Source organism: Anas acuta, chromosome 1 (assembly GCF_963932015.1).
Source record: "Anas acuta chromosome 1, bAnaAcu1.1, whole genome shotgun sequence".
In the NCBI taxonomy this organism is placed as follows: domain Eukaryota; kingdom Metazoa; phylum Chordata; class Aves; order Anseriformes; family Anatidae; genus Anas; species Anas acuta.
The window spans coordinates 24,371,562-24,395,356 of NC_088979.1; the positions used below are offsets into that span (position 1 = coordinate 24,371,562).

At 41.1% G+C, this 23,795-nt stretch overlaps 1 protein-coding gene across 14 annotated transcripts in view; it reads left to right on the plus strand.

Moving 5' to 3' along the window:
* Nucleotides 1-14,400: 14,400 nt before the first annotated feature.
* Nucleotides 14,401-23,795, plus strand: part of NBEA (neurobeachin) — a 509,325-nt gene continuing 499,930 nt past the window's right edge. For 7 of the 14 annotated variants that reach the window (XM_068672969.1, XM_068672968.1, XM_068672996.1 and 4 more), the window contains exon 1: nucleotides 14,406-15,103. In XM_068672969.1, the coding sequence (XP_068529070.1) occupies nucleotides 14,813-15,103 (291 nt within the window). In that variant the 5' untranslated portion in view covers nucleotides 14,406-14,812. Of the gene's footprint in view, nucleotides 15,104-23,795 lie in introns of all 14 variants that reach the window. The other 7 variants (XM_068672960.1, XM_068672963.1, XM_068672981.1 and 4 more) reach the window with 2 other exon arrangements.

Consider the following 23,795-nt stretch of genomic DNA (forward strand, 5'->3'; position numbering starts at 1 on the left):
ATTACTGTTGTGTAACTGGAGGACCCTTACAACAGGGGAAGAAGAACAGGTTTCATAACTGGAAATGTGTTGTAAATGTGACACCAGGAGAGACTAAGAGGCTGCAGTGCTTAAAGACTACTTTCTACAGGTAATAGAGACAGTCAGCTGCTGACTGGACCTGCTGTATTTGGAGGTTTGTTTCCAGGAGCTTGGATCTAATATGTTGCAAAGAGGTTATGAAATCCAGGATCTGAGGGCTTTCCCAGACCTCAGGTTATCATCTCTACTAGCCTCATGAGCACCAACACAGTCAAGGGAGACTACAGGGCTCTGGGAGATAGGTGAAAGAGCATAGGAGCCCAGATAGACTAGGGTAGGAATGGAAATACACTATGGATCAGCATTTGGCTGTGCAGCTGGCTTGGTAGGCAAGGTTTGGGCTTTTATGATGGAGAGGTGATATTTGTAAGACAAAATGGGGCATCTTTTTCAATAGGCTTGCCTCATGAGGAGAGCTCTAGTCTATGCTTATCAGAGGTTAAATCCCAAAGCCTGGGGAGAAGGTAAAGAAAGGAAGAGCGTGAAGAGAGGCCTGGGGGACAGTATATTCTTCCCCTGAGAAAACAGCTATAGATACAGAATGCTGGGAAAGTTTCCAACACAGCATTGGAAACAAAAAAGAGAATTAGAAGTCCGTGGAGTCACAGAGCTGTGGTATACTGGGTCTGGCTGGGATGGAATTAACTTTCTGTCCTGGTTTCAGTTAGGACAGAGTTAATTTTCTTCCTAGTTGCTGGTAGAATGCTATGTTTTGGCTTAAGATGAGAAGAGTGCTGATAACATATTGATGTTTTAATTGTTGTAGAGCAGTGCTTACACCAAGCCAAGGACATCTCAGCTTCTCGCTCTGTCCTGCCAACGGGCAGGCTAGGGGTGCAGCAAGAGCTGGGAGGGGACAGACCCAGAACAGCTGACCCAAACTAGTCAGAAGGGTATTCTGATGTCATGCTAAACAATATATAGGAGTAACTAGCCGGGGGGAGGAGGGCCAGACTGCTCGGGGTTAGGCTGGGCATCGGTCAGCGGGTGGTGAGCAATTGCACTATGCATCAGTTGTTTCCAACACATTATTAGTAGTAGCACTATTATCATCATTATTGTTATTATTATTATTGTTATTATTATTTTCCTGTCTTAATAAACTGTCTTTATCTCAACTCACAGGCTTTACTTTCCTGTTTCTCGCCCCCATCCCAGAGAGGGAGGGTGGAGTGTGAGTGAATGGCTGTGTGATGTTTAGCTGCTGGCCGGGTTAAACCACAACACTTTCCCTGCAGCAGCCCATAAAGTGCTGTGCTCTGCACGTGTAGCTAGAACAGTATTGGTATCACAGCAGTCTTGAGTCTATTGCTGCACAATACTGGCACAGCATCAAGACTCCCTCTAGTCCCCCAAGAGCCAGCAGGCTGGGGGTGGGCAAGAGATGAGGAAGGCACATCACCAGGGCAGCTGACCTAAACCAACCAAAGAGATATTCCATACCATATGGTGTCATACTCAGCAATAAAAGGTGGAAGAAGGAAAGAGAAGGGAGGGGTGGGCTCTCATTGTGAAAACATCTGTCCTCCTGAACAACAGCTAAGTGCGTTGAGGCCCTGCTTCAAGAATGTGGTCAAGCATTGCTCCTTGGTGGGAAGTAGAGAGTAATTTATTTCCTCTACACTTCCACATGGCTTTTGCCTGTTTTTGTTTTTGTTTTTCCCCATTATCCCTTTCCCTTTTCCCTTTAGTTAAATTATTTAATTAATAATAATTTTCCCTTAACAATTATTTTTCCTTTAACTAAATTATACTTATCTTAACCTGTGAGTTGTTTCTTCTCTTTTCTTCTTCTCCTCCTCTTCTGAGGAGGGGGAGTGAGAGAGTGGTTGTAGTGGAGTTCAGCTGCCTAGCAAGGTGAAACCACCCACATGTGGTCACAGTTCTATGACCTCACTGAGGTCACAGAAGCATAGTGAGATAGCTCACATGGCTGGAGCACTTCAGTGGATGTACACAAACTGTTTGAGAACCACAGGCTGGGAGACAAGGATGAGGGCCTCTCCACTACACAAAGAAGAGGCTTGAATGCAGAGAGCTCTAATATGGAAAGGTAGCAGGTAAGTCAAATCTCATGGAACAGGATCATAGTGGAAGTCCACAAGAGGAAGCTGTGATGACCATTTACTACAGACTGCTTCAGTAAGAACAGGAGGACAAAGCTTTCTTTAAACACAAAGAAGCCTCATGATTGCAGGTCAAGTTCTCATGGTTGGGGAGTCTTTAACCAATACAATATCTGCTGGAAGGGTAACATGGTAGCGTGAAAGCAATCCAGAAGTCTTCTGGAGTCTTCTGAGGACACTGCCTGGAGTGTGCAGGGATGGAATTGGGAAAATGCTACCTGTGAGCTGGTTATAAATTATATAAGATGGACATATACCCACAGTCAATACTGCAGAGGAAGTTGGCCAATATCATTGTAGGACTACTTGCTAGCATCTTTGGAAGGTCACAGTGAACAAGGGAAATTCCTGATGGTTGGAAAAACCCAGATGTCACAATCATCTTCAAGAAGGTTGAGAAAGAGAATTGTAGGAACTACAAGTCAGTCAGCCTCACACCAGCCCCAGGAAAATTGTGCAGCAAGTCCTCCTGGAAGTCATTTTCTGGCATGTGAAGGAGAACATGAGTTGAAACAGTCAACATGGATTTATCAAAACAAAATATACTTGATGAACCTATTTATCCTCTTTAATAATTTGGCTGGTTCTGTGGGTAATGGGAGAACAGTGAATGCTGTTTACCTTGGCTTTAACAAAGCTTTTGACATAATCTTTCATAGTATTTTTGTAGATAGGAGACAGAGGAACTGCACAGGTGGACTACAAAGTGCATGGATAGCCAGGTTTATAGCACAGTGGTCAGCAACAATTGAGAGCAGGTTATTACTGGCAATCATCAATGGTGGATACCAAGTTGTCCACATGGATTTTAGTAAAGCATTTGGCCATGCTTCACACAGTATGCTCCTGGGGAAACTGGCTTCTCATGGGTTGGACAGGGGTACAGTTCACCTGGTGATGAACTGGCTGGATGGCCTGGATCAAAGAATCATAGCGAATGAAGTTCAATCCAGGTGGCTTGTCTCTAGTGGCATTTCCCAGAGCTCAACATTCATGCTAGTTTTAACATTTTTATCAGTGGTCTGGCTGAGGGAATGAAGTTCACCCTCAGTAAGTTCAAAGATAACACCAAGTCAGTGGGGCTATTGATCTTCTTGAGGGTAGGAAGGCTCTGCAGAGAGATCTGGAGAGGCTGGATCAATGGACTAATTGTATGACATTCAACTTGGGTAAGTGATGGGTCCTGCATTTGTGTCATAACAACCCCATGTAGTGGTATAGGCTTGGGGAAGAGTGGCTGGGAAATTGTCCAGCAGAAAAGGACATGGCAATGCTGGTCAACAGCCAGCTGAATGTAAGTCAGCAGTGTGCCTGGGTAACCAAGAAGGCCAACAGTATCTTGGCCTGCATCCGAAGTAGTGTGGCCAGCAGGACTAGGGATGTAATTGTTCCCCTGTATGTGGTGGCACTGGTGAGACCACACCTTTAACACTGTGTTCAGTTTTGGGCCCCTCACTACAGGAAGAATACTTGTGCACAGTAAAGAAAGAAAGCTGATGAAGAGACTAGAAAGCAAGGCTTTTATTAGGAGCAACTTAGCAATCTGGGGTTGTTTAGTCTGGAGAAAAGGTGGCTGTGGGGAGACTTGATTATTCTCTGCAGCTACCTCACAGGAGGGCATCAGTCTCTTTTCTCAGGTGACAAGTAATAGGATGCAGGGAAATGGCCTCAAGTTGCACCAGGGGAGGTTTAGATTGCACATTAGGAAGAATTACCTCACAAAGGGAATGGTCAAGCATTGGAAAGGGCTGCTCAGGGAAACTGTGGAGTCCCCATTCTTGGAGGTATTGAAGAGGTGTGTGGACATGGCACTAAGGGATGTGGTTTAGTGGAGAACTCAATAGGTCAAGTTGATGGTTGTACTTGATGACCTCAAAGGTCTTTTCCAACCTAAAAGATTTTATGATTCTCTGATACCAGGGCTGATTATAAGGCAGCAGTGAAATCCTACTGCTCCATGAGGGAAGGAGCAATAGAACTCAGGAGCTGAGTATGACAACACAGTCAGAGTGACAGGGACCTTGCAACTAAGGGCCTAGTACCACCATACCAGAATGAGTTAAGAAAGGCAGGTGGTAACCAGCTCAGACATAGTCCAGTGATCGCAGGGCAAGCCCATCAGTAAATAAGTCCACAGGTTGGGGTCCAAGTCTGGATCAGCAGGGCTTGTGAGGAGGCACAGGAATGTCTGCAACACAATGGGAGCTGTAGCTCAGCTGGGGACCAAAGAGGTTTGCTGCAGCCTAAAGCAGCTCCCAAGACAAAGAAATCAGACTTCACTGAGACTTTCCTGCAGAGCTGTCTGGGAGCACCTGGTCCAAGACCACCAAAGAAAGCACGTCAGACCTCAGCTACCCTGTGTCTAAGTGGGCTTTAAGCCCAGAGAGCCAAACCTCTGGGAGGGAAGATACTCTCAGGACTCTCATGCTGATATTGTTTAATGATGTCTTTATTAAAAGGCAGAATGACGGCATGGAGTGCATGCCCAGAACTGTGACTAACACCACTGTGAGGAATGGCAGATAAAGTGGAGAGCCGGGCTGCCATCTCAAGGGACCTCAGCAGGGAGGGAAACAGGCTGATAAGGTTTGTCAGTGAGCAGCAGGGGCTGGCTAACCTGCAAGGGAAAATGAACAGGGAGACAAAAGTGGCTGCAAGGCAGTCAGGTGCAGACCTCACTAAAAAGGATCAGAACGTTGAGTCTTTAAGCCTGGGTCTGGATCAGGTCCAGACACAGTGAACAGGTCAGGCCTCAGATCAGTGGTCACCCCAAAAGTCTGCAATGACAAGGTGGGTCCAATGCCAGGCCAGTGAGCTAAACCAGAGGGACTAGACCAAGGTCATGATCAAGAAGGTACAAGATCAGGTACAGATATAGATGGTACACAAGTGCGATACAGCACAGGCTGGAGCCAGCAGTACAGCCTTAGTTAAAAATCAGTTCCCAAGGGAACGGAGGGGCATGCCCTCACTTGTCTTGCTTCACAACTGCTGTTACCACTGAAGGAGCTGCCCTTGGACTCAGACAGCTGAACTCCTTAACTCAGACAACCGAATTACTAGAAGGGAGTTAGTCCTCAGGAACCTGAGAGTGCCTCATGAAATTCAACAAAAGCAAATGCAAAATCCTGCATCTAGGATAGAATATTATTCTGGCACAGTCTGACTATCTAAAAAGCAGATCTGTAGAAAAGGACCAAGAGTTACCTAAAGGACAAGAAGATAAGCATGAATAAGCAGTGCACTTTTGCGGCAATGCAAGTTTAGGAGCAGCTGAGGGAACTGAGGTTATTTAGTCTGGAGAAGAGGAGACACGGGGGAAACCTTATTGCTCTCTACAGCTACCTGAAAGGAAGGTGTGGGGAGCTGGGGTTGGCCTCTTCTCGCAGATAACTAGTGATAGGACTAGAGGGAATGGCCTCAAGTTGCACCAGGGGAGGTTCAGGTAGGAAATGAGGAGATATTTCTTCTCAGAAAGAGCAGTTAGGCACTGGGATGGGTTGCCCAGGGAGGTGGTGGAGTCATCATCCGTGGGGGTGTTCAAGGAGACGTGGTGCTTGGGGACATGGTTTAGTGGGTGACATTGGTGGTAGGGGGATAGTTGGACCAGATGGTCTTGGAGGTCTTGTCCAACCCCAATGATTCTACGATTCTATTATAACAAGCAAGTCAGTCAAAATTATTATTCTACCCTAGCTGGCACTAGTGAGAAGGCCTTTGGAGAACCGTGTCAAGTTTGGGGCTCCCCAGTATAAGAATGACATTGACAAACTAGTAGAGTGAGTCCAGCAGAGATCATCAATATGGTTAGAGAACCAGAAGACAAGACATACAAGGACAGGCTGAGAGAGTTGGGTTTGCTCATTTTGAAGAAAAGGAGGCTAAAAAACAGCTATTCACTGTCTTCAGATACCCAGCTGGTGAAAATAGAGAGGACAGAGCCTGACTTTTCAGAAAAGTACAGAAGAAAGATGAGAGGCAATGAACAAAATTTGCAGCAGGAGAATTTCCTATTAGTTAAAAGGGGAAAAAATGTCACCATGAGTGCAATCAAATATTGGAAGAAGATGCCCAGGGAGGCTGTAAAATCTTCAACCCTGAAGGTATTCAAAACTTGACTGGACAAGGTTCCTCAGCAACCTCAGTTCAATGTTAGATGTAACTTCAAAGTTGACCCTATTTACGACCTCACAGTGTTGGAGGTTGGAGGGTCAGAGAAGGAAGAATTAAACCAGCTCACCTCCCAAGGACCCTCCCAGCCAAAATTACTCTATATTATGCACCTCAGTGTCAGCTCAGCTTTTAGGAATGTCTTAGAACATATTTTGAAAGCAAGACTTTGAAACATGGTCTGTATATAACTAATAAGATTACAATGTATTGTTACAATGAAGAATAGGTATCAATGTCTCACTGTCCACATGAAAAACTGTCTTGCATATTTCCACAGGGATGACAAAGGCTAGATACTATACAAAAATGTCATTAATGATCTGGATTATGGAATAGAGTGTGTGCTTATTAAATCTACATACAACACAAGGCTGGAAGCAACTGTGTGTACACTGGAGGACACGATTAGAATTCGGGATGATCCTGACAAACTGTAGGAATGGTCTGAGGAAAAAAAAAAAAAAATAGATTTCTGTCACACAGACAGAAGTGTGAGGCATTACTTTTAGAAGGCATACCAAATTGCACAAATACAGGATGTGGCTCATCCAGCTTGTTTGTACTTCTACAGAACAGGATCCAGGGGCAAGAGAGGATCACAAGCTGAATAAGAGTCAACAATGTCAGGTTGCAGCAATAAAAGCAAACAACCCTGGCATTTTTTCTTTAAAAGGTGTAGTCTGCAAGACATGTGAAATAATCTTCCTGCTCTACACAGTACTGTAAGAACTCAATTGAAGTAACAAATCCAGTTTAAAACTCTACTTCAGGAAAATACAGAACAATTAATTCAAGATCATGACCTTAAACATAAACCCTATTGGAATTCTGATGAAAGGGTAAGTCTGACTTACTTTCCTGGGGCACCTGTAAACATCCAGAAGTACATCTTCTTCTCTGCTGTGTGCCACACCCCTTCTACTACAGTCATAGATTGAAATGATTAAGCCAAAATCAATAAAATATCATGAAGGGTAATCCTAAAGCAAGGAAAATTAAATAATAGTTGGAACTTGAAGTGTATCGTGGCTCCTTTATAGATGGATTTTTTTTTCTTTTGATTTTTAATTTTTTACAGTAACGTCAGAGGAGAAAAGAACTATCCTGAATAACACATTCTTTCCATTGTAGTGCATGGAAACAGACAACTAAATAAATCCCTTTGGGCAAATCCTGCACTTACTTTCATTCATGAAACTTTTCTGAAATCAAATGTTTTGCATGACTGTAATGAGGACTTTGTTTATTGGGTATTTTTCTAACTATTTATAATGTAACTGATATAAAAGTTAAATGTATATTTCATGAAGATAACATCTAATAACATTTACAGTTACTGTAGGTTCCTACTGATATCAATATTTTGGTAAATTGTTGATTGTTCCCAGATGATAAAATTAGGCCTTCAGACATATATACATTTCTGACATAAACTAGACTACCAATTTTAAATTTTTCATCAATCTCTATTCCTTGGTGTATTATAAATGTAAAACTGATAAAATTATAATTTGACATTATCTGTTTGGCAAAAGACTTGTAATCAGATATGAGAGTTTGTCATCTTTTTTGTCACCTGTTATTGGTCATAATGTAGTATCTAGACAAAGATGTGTGACCAGCATACTTTCTCTGTAAGCATTTATTAGGTTCCAAGTGTTTGAAGGATGAACACAAAGACACATATGAAACAAATATAATTTGCCAATGGATCGAGTCCTTTTCTTCAACTAATAAACACATTTAATAGTAATGATTAGTTTGCCATATTGTTGCGGGGAATGTTTCCACAGAAAGTTAATTTCCACACTAAGTTACTATCTAGAATCATAGAATTACAGAATATACTGAGTTGGAAGGGACCCATAGTTGGATCATCAAGTCCAACTGTTTAGAAACACATTAAGACAAAAATATCCAAAGTACCAGTAATTTAGGTCATACATATGGAGCTTAAAACAATGCTAGTTTGTATTTACTTTACTGTGAGGGTGACAGATCATTAGAACATGGTGCTCAGAGAGGCTGTAGATCCTTCTCTGGAGATATTCAAAATCCACCTGAATGTGATTTTGTGCAATGTACTCTAGGTGACCCTGCTTGGCGGGGGGGGCTCAGCTAGATGATCTCCAAAGTCTCTTGCAACCCCAACCATTCTGTGATTCTATATCCTTTCAGGATGCCTGAATTCCCTAAGAGCTACATGCTTTTAGCCTCTAATTACTGTTTGAAATTTAGAAGAAAAACTATTATTCACTAAGTACAGCACATGGAAAAAAAGTTGTAAAAATCGTCCTGGACTAACAGTGATAGTGTGGACTGATTTCTTTGTGAATTGTCCACATTGTGATGGAACTTCAAAAATACAAGCATTCAAGGATAATTCTTAAAGTTAGCTGGCAGTCTGGCACATGGAAGGCAGCGTGCTTAAAGAGTAGGAGATAGGGAGAAGAGAGAGAAACATGATGTTTCTTAAAGTCTTTACTGTTGTATAGAATATAGATCTTCATGGAATCTGATGTTACCAAATTCTCATTGTGCAAGAGGTAACATTATACAGATCATGGAGATGAGATATCAATATAAACAAAATGAAAAATAAGTTATGGAAAGGACCGACAGAGAGGTTACCTCAATATTAAAAACTACTGTATTCATTTCAGTATTGAAAAGCTTTTCATGATTAAGTATGTACAAATAAATAAAAAAAAATGACTGAATTTTTTATGTAGCTCTGACCTGTGGTTTTACAGTAAGACTTGAGGATGAATCACAGAATAAACCCTTTCAAAGCCAAGAACATAAAAACTATGCATTACCATAACAAACTGTACTGTCCATTATCTGAAATACTGTGAAACCTCTTATTTACATCTATGCATATTTTATTATATCATAACGAAGGCAATTAAGCAAAAAATGACAAGTTGAATACATATTTTCATTTAAGAGAAAGACATATTTTAGTGGTTTTGGTTACTGTTTAAGTGCTTCTAAGACTATTATGTCTTTACTCTAAAAGCTTATGCTGAATGAAATCTTACCAGTAATATTTACAACCATGAGACCAAAGATAATATCCACTTTATTTTTATAGCACAGAGTATAAAAAGCAGAGAGAAAATTAATTTTGAATAATACGAATTTCATATAGTTATTGACTTTTTTAAATTACAAAGGAAATACTTGGATACCGTATTGCAATAAAATTCAAAGTAACTTAGAGAAGTCATACTGGTTTCAAATACGTCCTTGTGATTGAGATGTTTATAATCTCGCTTGGAAGGCCTGTTACAATGTTTCTGAAATGGCACAGGGTATAACAAGACTTGCCTCTAGAAACTTAGAAGACACTTTTTTCATGTTTTTCTCTTTCAAGACAGAAGAAAAGCAATTATAGAAAAGCAGAAAGAAATCATTTACAGCTAGAGTAGCAAGGAAAGTCTAACTTCAGGTTTTTTACTTCTTCTTTAATGCACCCTGTTGTGTGGAAGTTTAAAAACAGTGAATGGAATGGTGAAGTGAACTATTTGGTGCAATACATATGCACAGCAGGGTAAGTTCAGATGCTGAGATGGCCTTTCAGTTTGTATTTTCTAGCTCTTTTTTTTTTTTTTTTTGCTTTTTGCTTTTTTTTTTTTTTTTTCTTAAAAGTTATAAGATATCCTAGTTTTCAGGAGCAAGGGCCTAATAGCACTTCCTGAGCCTGGCACAGGAACAAATTACATTATCCTTCCTCATGAGAATAGTCTAATTAAACACAACAGGAGTCCTCATATGGACATGGTAAAGCAAGCAGTATTTTGATGCCAGTGTGGCAGACAGATAAATGAAAATTCTCTAACTCCTTCAAACTTGGCTCAGTCCTCATCTACCTTGTCTAAATATTTGAGGGGGAAAAAAATAAAAATAAAAAAAAATAGTGTAAATCAAGCATATGGCTGTACAAAACATTTAAGTAGTACAATTGTTTGTACCCCAGCCTGTCTTCTAAAGCATGTCTCTTCATGCTTTCTCAGTCGAACGGCTACATAAGGTTGTTACTCCCCAAATAAAGGAGTATCTTCTGTAGTATTGCTACAATTTATTTTACAGCTCAAATAAAAATTGAGCTAAAACTTTAAACACTTGTTAGCTTTATTTTCTCCTTCATCTGTTTGTTTGTTGCAAGCATAGAAACATAAAAATATATGTCTTTTTCTTTGTTTTCTGAAATCGTACTCTAGGCCACGTCTGGCATTCATGGTGTATATGCTGAGAAAATTTAAAGAATATCATGAAATAAACCTCCCATCATCTACTACAGGTGATGCAACACTATGCTCTGAGACAAAAAACATTGCTTTCTCCCATTTCAAAGGGGAGCAAGTGTTGGGAAAGGTACAGAAAGGGATGAGATCATATGCTTGCACTGGTATTTTCTTTGTGAAGAGTAAAGGAATGTGCAGAATCTTTCCACACATACTGCCTCCTGCCACACCTATCTGGACCTGTTTCAGTGACTGATCTCGCAAGCTGAACTGAAAATATTATAATTATGTAAATATTGGGATTTGCTAAAGCAGAATACCATGCTGGGTTGGGACCCAGCTAGCCACCTCATAAGTGGAATTGTCACTGACAAATTCATGCTGTCTTTGTATAGAATATGTGAATATCGAGGAGAGGAGACAAATGACGTATTTAAAGAAAAGAAACTGATAATTTTCTGAAGCATTTCTAGTGTATGTAATCTAACTTTAATTTTCAGTCTGATGAGGTGTTAAAATGGAAGCAAATAAACACCGAAGCTACTACAGAGCTGAGATTAGTGTTACAGATTTGTTGTACTTTCAGTATGCCAGCGCTACAATAATGTCCACATGAGTTGATGAATGGCTCACCTCAATGAAAGTTTGCTTATCAAAACCAAACACTGTTGATTAGAGAAGACAGCTACTTCTAAACTGTGTTCCAGCTTAGAAAAATAAGAGAATATGACTCTGGAAAAAATTATTTGTAAAACCAAATATGAGTTTAAGAACTAAAAGAAGACTCTAATACTAAGCATAATGTTGGAGATTCACCTTCCTTTAATAACATCTTTTTTTTTCCTTATACTACACATGGCATATTATGTGATTTCAGCAGAGGAAATGACAGTCAGCCAGTTCTATTTTAGTCCAAGTCCTAAACTGGAAATTACATAATGAAGGATTTTGCAAATAGAACTTCCAAACAAACTCATGATTAAAATTGTATCAGAAATTCAACGTGGAGGAATGCATGAATAATTGTATATGGAAAAGTTGTAGACAAGAAGTACCCCATCCTTTGGGTATATGTATAAATTTTGGAGTCTTCCACAAATAGTGTGAAGTAGAGAATGAATAAAACAGATATCGAGCCATATATTTTTATCCCAGTTTCCTAGAGAAAGGAAGCTTATGTGGTTGTGCTATTTGTCCACCTATTCCATCACAAAGACAAGCAACAAGCCAATGAAAAATATGAGGCAAATTCAACAATGGATCTCAAAGTTGTGAAGTTATTCTGGGATTTGTAAAAATTGGACAGTGATCCACATTAATATACTTACCACTAGAAAAGCAATTATAACTTAGCTCCTCACTCATTTATCAGACAGCAGCATGATCAATCAGAACAAGAAAACCGCTCAACCCATCAGCCAACAGGAAGCTTGCAACTATACTATTTGTAGCAACATGCCTTGCCAAATAGGCAAGGGGAATAGTGAAGGGAAGAGCTGTTGAGTGTTAGCTGTTAAGAGTATTACAATTTTTACTGAATGTCAGAGTTCTAGGTTAAAGTTTTAGTTTTGCAAAAAAGGCATATATTCTTAAATTTTCAAAAATATGTATGTGTAAAATAATTTAAGTTTGCACTAACTTGAAGACCTCCAAACTCCAAGAGGATACTTGCTTGCCAGACGGGAACTATACATAAATGAAATATCCCCTTCTCAGATCAAGATGAAGATTATGAGGCAGCCTAACATCTGCATAATGTGTTAGTTTGCAGACAAGAACAGTAATTTAACATTCCTACAAAGTTTTACCTTTTGAATTGTCACAGTTTTTGTTGCTGTTGTTGTTGTTTGTTTGTTTTGTTTGTTTGTTTTAAATGGGAAATGGGGCAAAGTAAAACAACCAATGGAATCTTTCTCTGAAAGTTCCAAGTTATGGATTTTTGCCTATGGATTTTTTTCTTGATAATTTTAAAAGCTTTTGGAATAGGACTTACTTTAGCCAATGATAGAGATAGCAAGCACAATTCAAAACATACTCCCCCATCAGCTCATCATTATACACTAGCTGGAATTTTTTGCCCCCATAATTCCACAAATGATATACAAGAGCTCACACACTACAGTCAAAAGTCTGTCTGGTTGCCTCATGGGAACACACCTCCTTGGGGGTTTAAGCTAAGATGGCTGTCTTGGTATTTAAGCAGGGTTTTTTTAAGTATTTAAACTGCATTTGCATTCAGTTTCACTAGTTGTGTTATGGCTCTGGTGGGAATGGAACCTCTGGCCCTCCAGGAGCATGTGAAATCAGATTGTGCCTTCACTCAGAGTCATACAAGGTTGCTATAGGAATACTTCCCTGGAAGAATTCAAGGCCAGGCTGGATAGGGCTTTGGGCTACCTGGTCTAGTGGGAGGTGTCCCTGCCCATGGAACTGGGTGGTCTTTAAGGTCCCTTCCAACCCAAACCATTCTATGGTTCTATGATTCTACAATTCTAGGATGGTGGCAAGTTGCAATGGAATTTCCTTTTAAGAAAACTTTGTTCTTTCTTATCTCTCATAACAAATCTTTCAGGTTTTCTTGTCACCTTTTGTAGCTTTCTGAAATAATATTGGTTCTGAGATTCCCAGGTAGCCACTGTTTTAGCCACATGTATGCATCTGGTCTATGCATACTGTCAAGCACCTACAGGGCTTGCAAAACTGTAAATGTGATGTACTGTATTTACAAGTATGTAGAGCTAATGCCTCTGATGGTACAGAGCTGAGGTCTTTTCTTGGTGGAGCCTACAGCAGATGTTGTAATCCCGGAGGATGTACTGATCAGGTCCTGCTGATTCACTGTGTTTGTGCAGTTTGTTGTCTACAGGAGGACTGACACTCCTGCCAAATTCCCAAATTTGGGGTTAAAGGAGACAGGATGAATGGTATTGAGGCCTGGGGGCAAGATTTGTTGTAAAATTCAACTTTGTGGTTACAGTCACTATGAAGCCAAGATAGAGTGCATTTGTGAATGGGGATGGATTATCTCCAGCACACATAGAGCAAATACATAGTTTTATTCAAACCACTATTTGAATAATTTAAGCCTCTTCAAAACATATCAAAGGTGCTTCTGTTTCTCTGATATAATACCAGAGAGGATTGAAAAAAAAAAAAATGCTGGTTGGCATCAGTGAAACAAATGGGCTCGGTAAAAATGCTCTTGACTGGGCATCTCCAAAAATAACACTGGCACTGAGAACCAGAAGTAGGAGATGTGAGTAAGAACTCCGTGATGATATCCATCACCGTGAACAAGCAGCAAGGGTGCTCTCTGGCTGGAAGACCCCAGGCTTTCCCCTTTTTGTCCCCACACCCCACGAGGTCACACCTCAGGAGCCCGAATGTACCCCCCCCATTGGAAATCGATTAAAAAGATGCACCAAACGCTTCGTGCAGCCACTTTTAACACCCAGCAGCCCGGGATCAGTGCGACCACCGCGACTGGAAAACACGGGACGCTGCCACCCTTCGTGACGGGGCGCCTCCCCTCACGAAGACCGCCACCCCTCTCCCTCAAGGGGCGCACGGCGAGGCGGCGGGGCCGGGGCCGAGCCCTTTGCCGGGGGCGGCCCCGAGGCGAGGCGGGCGGGCACCACCGCGGCGCTTCGGGCGGCGGCGGCTCCGCTCCGCTCCGCTCCCCTCAGGGCGACCCCCGCTGCACCTGCTCACCTGCCGCCCTGCCGGGAGGGGGGGCCCCGGCCCATGCCCGGCCACTCCCCCCCAGCGGGCTCGGCGCAGGCGCCCTAGCGGCTACCGCAGGCAGGGGGCGGCAACATGGCGGAGTGAGCGGCGGCGGGCTCGGCTCCACAACAACAGCGGCAGCGGCGAGCGCTCGCCCCGCCGCTTCGCCTCCGCGCCCAGCCGAGCCGAGCCCTGCCCGGCAGCTCGGCGGCGCCCGCTCCTCCCGCCCCGCGGCGGGGAGGCGGCCCCGGCTGGGCAGCCTCGGGCTAACGGGGCATCGGCGCCCATAATAATCCCTCATTATAGCGGAGCGGGGGAGCGGCTCCGGGGACGGTGCCTGCGCCTCGGGCCGGCTCCCTGCGGCCCCGCCGGCTGCGGCTGCGGTGGATGCTCGGCTCGGCCCGGCCGGGCGGGGAGGAGGAGGCGGCGGCGGCAGGTGCCGGTAACGGCGGGGGGTAAATGGCGAGCGAGAAGCCGGTGTCGGGGCCGGAGCCGCAGCCCGCGGGGCTCATCTCCGTCGGGGCCGGCGGTGGAGGAGGAGGAGGAGGAGGAGGAGGAGGAGGAGGAGGCGGCGTGGCGGTGATGGGGGAGCTGAGGGCGCCGGGCGCCGGGTCCGTGGTGCTCCCCGCGGGGATGATTAACCCGTCGGTGCCGATCCGCAACATCCGGATGAAATTCGCCGTCCTCATCGGGCTCATCCAGGTCGGCGAGGTCAGCAACCGGGACATCGTGGAGACGGTGCTGAACCTGGTAAGCGGCCCCGCCACCCCGCCCCGTAACGCCCCGGCGGGCCCCGGCCGTCGTCGTCGTCCCCCCTCACCGGGCACCGGCCACCCCCTGCCGGGACTGCCCCTTACGGCCCTCCAGACCCCCGCACTGCCCCTGCCCCGAGCCCCCCGCACACCCACGGCCCTTCTCCAGCCGTGGGCGGACCGCCTCGCCTCCCCCGGCTCCTCTGGTGCCTGTTTTCCCGATAATAACGCCAGCCGCTCTTCCCCCTCGGCAGAGCCCCCCCCCCCCGAGCGCTGCCCGAACTCCAGGCAGGACCCTGCGAGGTGCGGGCAGGCCGCTCGTCCCCTGCCCACAGCCTCCCCGCCGCCTCCCGCAGCCTGATGCTTCACGTTAAATGCATGATACAGGGATGAAGTAATGGGCAACTCGGGGTTCTGGGTGCTGCCGTGTAACCTGACTTCTTTGGAAGAAGAGCGGTGTGGATGTAGTAGCTGTTTTTAATTGGGGAAGAAAAAAAAAAAAAAGGTTAGAAAAGCAGCCTGAGCTGCTGGCTTTTCTTAGTGGCTGAAGCATGTGAAGGGTTTAACCCTGTGAGCTCAGAGCTGGCTGAGCGTTTTATGTAGGGAAGGGGGAGGAAGGAGATTTTTGCAAGGATTTAGCGTGCTTTAATATCTCTAATAAAGAGTTAGTTGTATTGCAGCGTTGGGCTGCTAGTGTTTAAATAATCTGTCACGCTTTCCAAAACACATTCTTGTCCACAAAGTAAGTGCTGTTCCCAAATTCAGGGTCTGTGCATTGCGAAATGTTATTATTTTACATTGGCGAATAGCTTGAAACGAGGAGATGGTAAGATGTAGCTCCTTAGTCATCTGCTCACTTCATGGAGTGAAAGAGTTACTGCAGGACTGTATGACTTAATGTTTTTGCGCTACCTACACCAAAGCCTGAGGAACCTACAGAAGCCAAACGAGTGGATCTAAAAATGAATCACTTTCAATTATGTGCAATTTGGTGCTGCTCCTGAATGCAAGATTTGCTGCAGCAAAGCTTTTGAAGCAGTTCAGTCAATGAAATATCCTCTATTTTTTGCATATAAAACAGGATGGAAAATGACTGCTTCAAACTGAATGGCTATTAATTGAAACTGCCTTTGTTTCAAATGAATTTACTGCTTCTGACCTATACCCGTTTTGCAGAAAGTCATGTAAAAATATATTTTCTTTCAAAGACTTTAAAAGGATGTATTCCCCTGTTTGTTTGGTACCTATTTGCATTTGACCTAGCACAGGCTGAATGGAAAAGCTGCAGCATGCAGAGAAAGACGTGATTTGGCCAGATCATTTTAATGTTATGGCTTATACAAATGCACAGGGTTAAAACCTTAATAGTTTTTTGAATGTGTCAAAACAGTAATCTCATATATTTCCCACTCCTCTCTACAAGACATTTGATACTTAACTGAAGCATGTTTTTTAAATATTTTGTATAACTATAGTACAAGTCATCATAACTTTATTGGATTTTTAGCCATTGCTGTAAAAGTAGCACTCAAAAGAAGGGAATGGCATACACTTATTTCATTAACTGGCTTTGTGTGGATCATGACAGATACTAAATTTTTTAATCCTTTCCTGATTATCTTTCTTCTTTCATTCTACTTACTGATATTTAAGCTTAGTTTAATTCTGGCTGTTAATGCATCAGCAACTGGACTAACATTGGCTTATACTTTGGGGGTGTTAGAATGTGTTTTAGTATTTATTTGGAGGACGTACAGTGCTTGGCTGTAAGATCTACCTTCTTAATTAGTTGCTATTGCTGGAAACTATGCTTATATTTAAAAATAAATGCAACTGTTTCACAGTTCTCTCAGCACCAGGAGACATATATGAATGTGAAACTGCTTGGGAGTCTGCTGCAGTAGCGATGCATTCTGGATCAGTCATTACTTAACAGATGGACTGTAATATACAATAGTCAGTATTCCCACAGCAGAGAGAGGTTATATTGTCTGCTAATCTTTTTCTTCTCAGTGCAGCAAATGTCTCAAACTTCTGCTTCTATATTTGAAGCTTAATTTACTCACGTGTAAAACAAGCATAGTGAATAGGGCAAATACAAAGTAAAGCTGATGTCATACCCCTAAACCACTAAATTCTAGCTGATTCTTTGTTAAGGATTTTAATAGCAACTTTAAATAAAATGAAATTTGTATTTTAGAAGCATTCTTGTGGGAGTGGAGGGAGAGAACTTGATTTTTTTTTCCTTTGCCTTTATCTTTACTATGCTGTTTCTGAATGACTTTTAATGCAAATGTGATAATGAGTAGCCGGTGTTTAGAGCTGATCTCAGTCTGTGTTGTCTCTGAAAGGAATATAACCTATGGTTTAACACAGTGGGTATTTGTAAGTCATTTGCTAATAGCATTTTAGTATTAGAATGCTGCATTGCTATGACTTTAGTTATTACCAGATAGAATCAGAGGTTAAAGTTTGAGATACTTTTTTTTTTCCTTTTTTTTTTTTTTTTCCCCTTTTCTCTGTCTGAGATTTCTGCTTTCTTCTATGTAAAGCTTAAAGAAGTCTTTTGATTCTTCCTATATCTGCTATGAAGGCAGCAGCAAATGCCTGAGACAGAACTTTTGTTTGGCTTGTCCTTGCCCAGGAGATAGTCGGTTCTCTTTCCTGTTAGTTTTCTTCTTGAGCTTTCTCTAGGACAGTTGTTACTTTGAAATGTTTGATTTGGTGATCCCACACAGTTGTTTGATACTGCATTTCAGAGTTATTTCATGTGCTACATTCTGATGTTGATGGATGCAGTGACTTACCGTGTCTGTGAGTTGATGATATGCTTTAATCCAGTGTTGAAAATCTTTTTCCATGTTTAATGTTGTTGGATTTTCACCGTTGCTAAATTTTAATAGTTGACTTTCCACTCAGACAGTGTTTAGTTTGTGTGCATGGCTACACTGTTTATGGGGTTTGTAGCAACAAACACTTATCTTTTCCTTAGTGACCCTTCTTGTCCTCTGAAATTGCTGTGTGTTCACAATCGTGTTATACCAGTGAATTTGTTTAATGAAACATCACTTGGTAGAGTTATTAGTATTGCTTATATTATTCTTCATGGTTTCACATTAAGTGGAAAACATAATGGAGAAAGGAACCCGCCCTTCACGTGCAAATGCCAGTGAACTCCTAGCTAACAAGTTAACTCCTTAAAAAAAAAAAAAAAAAGTGCTAGCATTAATAGTATGAAGGTCAGAAGATGCTAAGAGTCTATGAACTGCAGACTTTTCTACCATGATTTTCTAGAATATAGTATTTGTTTCCCATTTCTGGAAATGGGAGGGAGCTTCCCATCATACCTCATGCATTCTTTTATGATGATGATGCTTATTTTGAGGTTTGTTTTATGGGTTTAATATGAATTCCCAGGTTCAGTGTGCTCCGTCTCACATGTACTTTGCTTTAACATTGACCTTTGTGTACTATGAAGTAGCAAACTGAAAAATACTTTCCTCCCAAACTGTGTAATCCTTTCATTGTTCTCTGTGGTTTCTCTTTGGGGGTATTTTGACCCCAGTTCCATGCATCTATTGATGAAGGAGACTTTTCCTCTTTGAACAGCTCTATTAGTTTTCTTAAAATACTGTCGAGGACATTGGTATAGCCATGATAGATGCGCTTGTTGGTGTTCTCCATAGTCCCTGTCCTTCTTGATACCTTTCATTCTTATGGTACATGTTAGGCTGGTGTTAAATTGAAGTTCTGCACAGTGTGCTCCAGCAAATACAATATTAGGGGTGGAACTGGGTCAGCCTGCCCATCTGTATTCTTACTTTACTTCAAAGATATTTTTGTTTTGCTTGTTTCCTAGTTAAAAATTTCACACATGGCCTTGATTAATTGGTCTATAATGCATCTCCAGTAGCCTTTTCTTTCATTATATTTTACTGACTTGCTTCCTTAATTATCAACTTTTTCCGTATTTTAACGGTTTTGGGACATTTTTTTCTTCATTGTGTGCTTTTAACTGTCACTTGTATGGCCAACTTTCATCAAATAAGCCCATGTGAATTGCATCGTCTTTTTGTTTTAGAAAGCTTTCTTTGTTCCAGTGTGAATTTCTTAGAATTTGAGTTATGTACTGCTGATTCCGTGGCAGTGCAAAATACGAAAGGTGAACAGGAAGCCAGCTGACACTAAAAAATTGTGACTGCTGCTGACACATGCTGCTTGTTTTGCCTGTGCGTGTTGAACAGATGATGTGATGCAGATTTGAACGGATTTCAAAGTGATGCAGGTGTAACTGCCCAGTGTTGTTGTGCAATCTGGAAAACTTTGTTTCTTTATGGATCTTTTTTTTTTTTTGGTCAGGCTACAGAGTGCTTGAAAGAAGTAGGTCAGACACCAGGCATAGTTCAGAGTCTCTTGCTGTTCTTGTTGACTTCAGCCCACGCTTCTGCCTAGCTCTTCTCATTTTCTTGACTGTTCCATCCCACTTTGGTGTTAGTCACCCCTCAGAAGAGGTAAGCCATTTTTTAGTGCTCCATCACGTGTTGTACTTGCAGGAATAGAATTTGCTGCTTCAAAGCAATTGGTTTGGATCATGTGAGAGATGATTCTGGCCCTATGGTCTTTTTGGTAGTAGTGGTCATGAGGAAAAATGTGAAAGGAGGCATATATAAGAAACATCTTTTTAACCATTGGTTGAGTGTTGTCTTGAGCTAATGTTGGGTTTTGATATTTGAGTTGTTTTAATCCACTTACAGTCTTGGTTGCTGCAACTTCCTGGGGCAGAGGTCTCTTATTGTGCGGGGAGAATTGCTTTTGTGCTCTGAGAAAGGGGACCTCATGAGTTTTAGCCTCAGTCATGTGGCTTGTGTTTGTCTTGTAGAACTGGCTCTGCAGGCTCAAGAATCTTACTGCATTTTCTTGGCAGAAGCCTTTCCATTTTTTGTAGTATAATCCTCTGCTGATGGACAGTATTATTCAGAAAAAACAAAGTTTGTGGAAAATTTTGAAGCTTTTTTTTTTATTTTTATTTTTTATTGTATCTGTGTTTCTGGTTTTAAGTAATATTTAAATTGAGGTGTCAGTTCTTGTCCAAGTTGCTGTTTATCCCACTGGTCCCTATTCTGCCCATCCTGTCTTCATTCTAAGCTGCCTGGGAATGACTGTAGAAACTACCAGACCTATAGGAAAAGTGCAATATTTGATACTAGAGGTTGTAATAGCAACCATGTAGCTGCCCAAACATGGGCAGCTACACAAGCATACTGTAGTCACTGTTGCTATCTAGTACCTTTGTGGAAAACTCAGTTCTGGTTACAGAAAATCTTTCACTGGATGTTTGCTTATTTTCTTCTAGAATAATTACTTGCTTTTAGCTTTCTAGGTGTTTATACCTAGGTGGAAATTCTTTTTGATCCTTGTATTAGTCATGAAGCCCTAGTGATATCTCAGCAAGCTGGCTTGGAATCTGCTATGGTTCTGGTGTAATGGATAGATACATTTCTATAGGCAATGTATTTTTAACTTTTACTGACTTGCTTCATTAATTCTCTACTTTCTTAGTATTTTAATGGTCTTGGGACTTTTTTCCTTCATTGTGTGTTTTTAGCTGTCTCTTCTACAGCCAGCTTTCATCAAATAAAACCAGGTGAATTTCATTTTCATTTCATTTTAGAAAGCTTTCTTTGTTTCAGTTAAAATCTCTAAAAAAATAAAATAATTTTTTTTTTCGAGATTGCAGTGCTGAATCCTGTGATTCCTGTGAGTATTTCTTACCACTTAAGTCTGAATAGGTATTTTCTTCTTAGCTTTACATCTCACTTGTTTTTACAGGATTCAGTTCATGGTTTGTAAGGGAAGTGAACAACTAAGGCTTTTTTTTTTTTTTTTTTTTTTTTTGTCACACTGAAGTAATAAAGCTCTGAGACTGGTATCAATAAAACTCCTCCATTCTTTGTCCTTTTCCCCCTACCTGGTACTTTAGAATCATAGAACATCCTGAGTGGAAAGGGACCCGCAGGGATCATTGACTCAACTCCAACCCTAGCTATGTTTTATCCTTTTGCATCAAGCAAAGGGATAGCACCTTTCTCTATCAAGATGCTATTTTTACAAAACTGTGACCTCATTCCACATTTACACTGTGTGTTTTACAAGACAAAGTATTCAGCCCTCTGCTCAGTTATACACTAATCTTTGCCCTCCGTATTTTTTCTCACTTCCCCCCACCTTCACTTTCTGAACGGTACTCAGAGGGGTAGAAGTCAATGAGTATAGCTCGTTACATTAATGAGGCTGATGTCTAGGAGGCTACGGTGCAGTTTTTCTTCTATTTTAATGGTTTTTTTTCAGTGCTTCTGCCCGTACTTACCCAATACATGACATGCTGTGAATAACTGCATACTTAAAAACAAGAACAACAGCAATGACAAAAAATTATCTAGTCATCTCTGAATTTCTTCTGAAGGGTTTGTTCCCTCTGCCTTTTACCATACTGAATTTAGTCTAAGTGGAATGAAATACGTGATTGGGTTAGTACCAAAACAGTAACTATTATATCCTGGTAAATACTGTGGCTTTTAATGGCTGTGTAAACTTAATAGGCTATCCGAGTTGCTTTAAATCAGTCTCATAATCTTATCTGTTCATTACTTGGTACTGAGTTTTTTTCTTTTTGTACCATTGTCTTGAGAAGTCTACCATCTTAAATTAACTGCTGTTGCTTCAGGTTGCTGTAGTTTTTTGTAGCACTTTACACACAACACATTGTTGCAGCTGCCTCCTTAGTTGATTTCTTGTATGTGCCTGGTGACCAAAGGATCCCTGCAATAGTGTTTGTTTATGTTGATGAAGTTTCATTTATTTTTTGATGGAATTAGATCTTTAATTACTATTCTTGGTTTTGGAAATACCCTAGTGGCTGTTTTAGTAATTCTTGCATAAAGAAAACCTTTAATTTATCTTTAAATCTGAACAAAATCTAGAACTTGCTTTTATAATCAGAGGTGGTAGATCTTTTGAAACACCGATTTTGAATTTGGTAGTCTACCTACCACTCTTGTCTTCTAAAGGTTTAAATGCACTTGGGTGCACACCTATCAATATATGATACTCAGCATAATGATTAAAAACAATTTTTAAAAATGTATATATTTGTGAGGAGCAACATACCACTTCGTTAAGGATAGAAATACATGTTTCAACTACAGGATTATGTTGGACTTTAAGTAATTGAGCTATAGTTTCTTAACTTCTGATTTAAGAAGTTTGTTTATTACAGTAATCTCAAAGGGACAGATTGGGTTCTTTCTGATCAGAAGTTGTGGTGCTTCTCTATCAATCTATTGACTCGACTCTGCTAGAATTTGTATTGTGGTATTTTATGTGGTTTAGAGTTTGTTCTACTTTGGAAGTACATGGACAATAATAGTCTTCAGTAACTAAGTAAGCCAGTATCGTTCTGGTCTTACTGAGCTTTGTACCATGATGTCAATTCACTTATATTAATACAACCCTATAATGTACCTACCCGGCTTTAACTTCAAAATTGGGTTGCATCAGTGAAATTGTTCCAGCACAAAGATTCTTGGAAACCTTACATAAATGTGAATACTGCTTATACTGTTCAATGGCTTACAAATGGCTTTATTTCTTTAGCTGTTTATAGTTGAAAGCTTTTCTTAACTATGCAGACTAGATTTTTTTTTTTTTTTTGAATTAGCTGAAAATGACATAGGGCAAGATTTTCACTTACGAGTGAAATTGTTATTTATTTGAGTGCATTTAATCATGTTTGTTTTGTACCTGATGACGTTTGAAGTGCTCTTACAGTGTAGAGAGAATGATGGAAATAATCAATCTCCTGACCGGAACCTTCTAAACTAACTCCAGAACCAGCAATATGGCATTGTAATCTGTTTTTACATGATCTCACTCATCCTGGCCTTTTAAATTTTCAGTATTCTTTGATAGATACTAAGGAAGTCTTATGTTACTTTTATTGACTTTTGATTGCCTACTTTGAATTGATTGTTTAAGAACCACTTTAACAGGGGTTTTTTTGTACTTTCTTATGTGAAAAGAAAATGTTTTGAATATTTATAAAATTGTGAATATAGAAGTACAAAGGAGCCTTTACAAATCTTCTGAAACAAAGACTCATTCCTAATGCAGATTTATATAAAACTGAGATATGCTTTTATTAACTATGGAATAATAACCATGAAATACATGTCCAAACTAGTAATGAAGTGACTGAAGCCAAGCTTGGACTTGGACTGCTCATCCCTGACCAGTCCGTTTGCTCTTATTCTTAAGCTTTTTGTAGCTCACTGCATTAATAAATATTTTTTGATTTAGTTGTGAACTGAAAAATTTCCTATGTCACTTTAAGTGTTAAGAACCATCCTTTAAAAACAAAACAAACAAACAAAAAAAAAACATACTTTGAAATCAGGGAAGCTTTCTGGCTTAAAGTTGAATATATGTTTTATAGCTAGAGTGGGGAAGTCATCTGTGCCTTCCAATAGGACGCACACATCAGAATGTGACTACAGAGTTGTCAACTCCAATTGTGTACCACACCCATAATGTGAGCAAATGTACCTGAAGATTGGGAAACACTAAAGCACTAAATAATAATAATAATGAAAACTGAGGACGTTATGTAGGGAGAATGAGCTTCCCAGTCATCT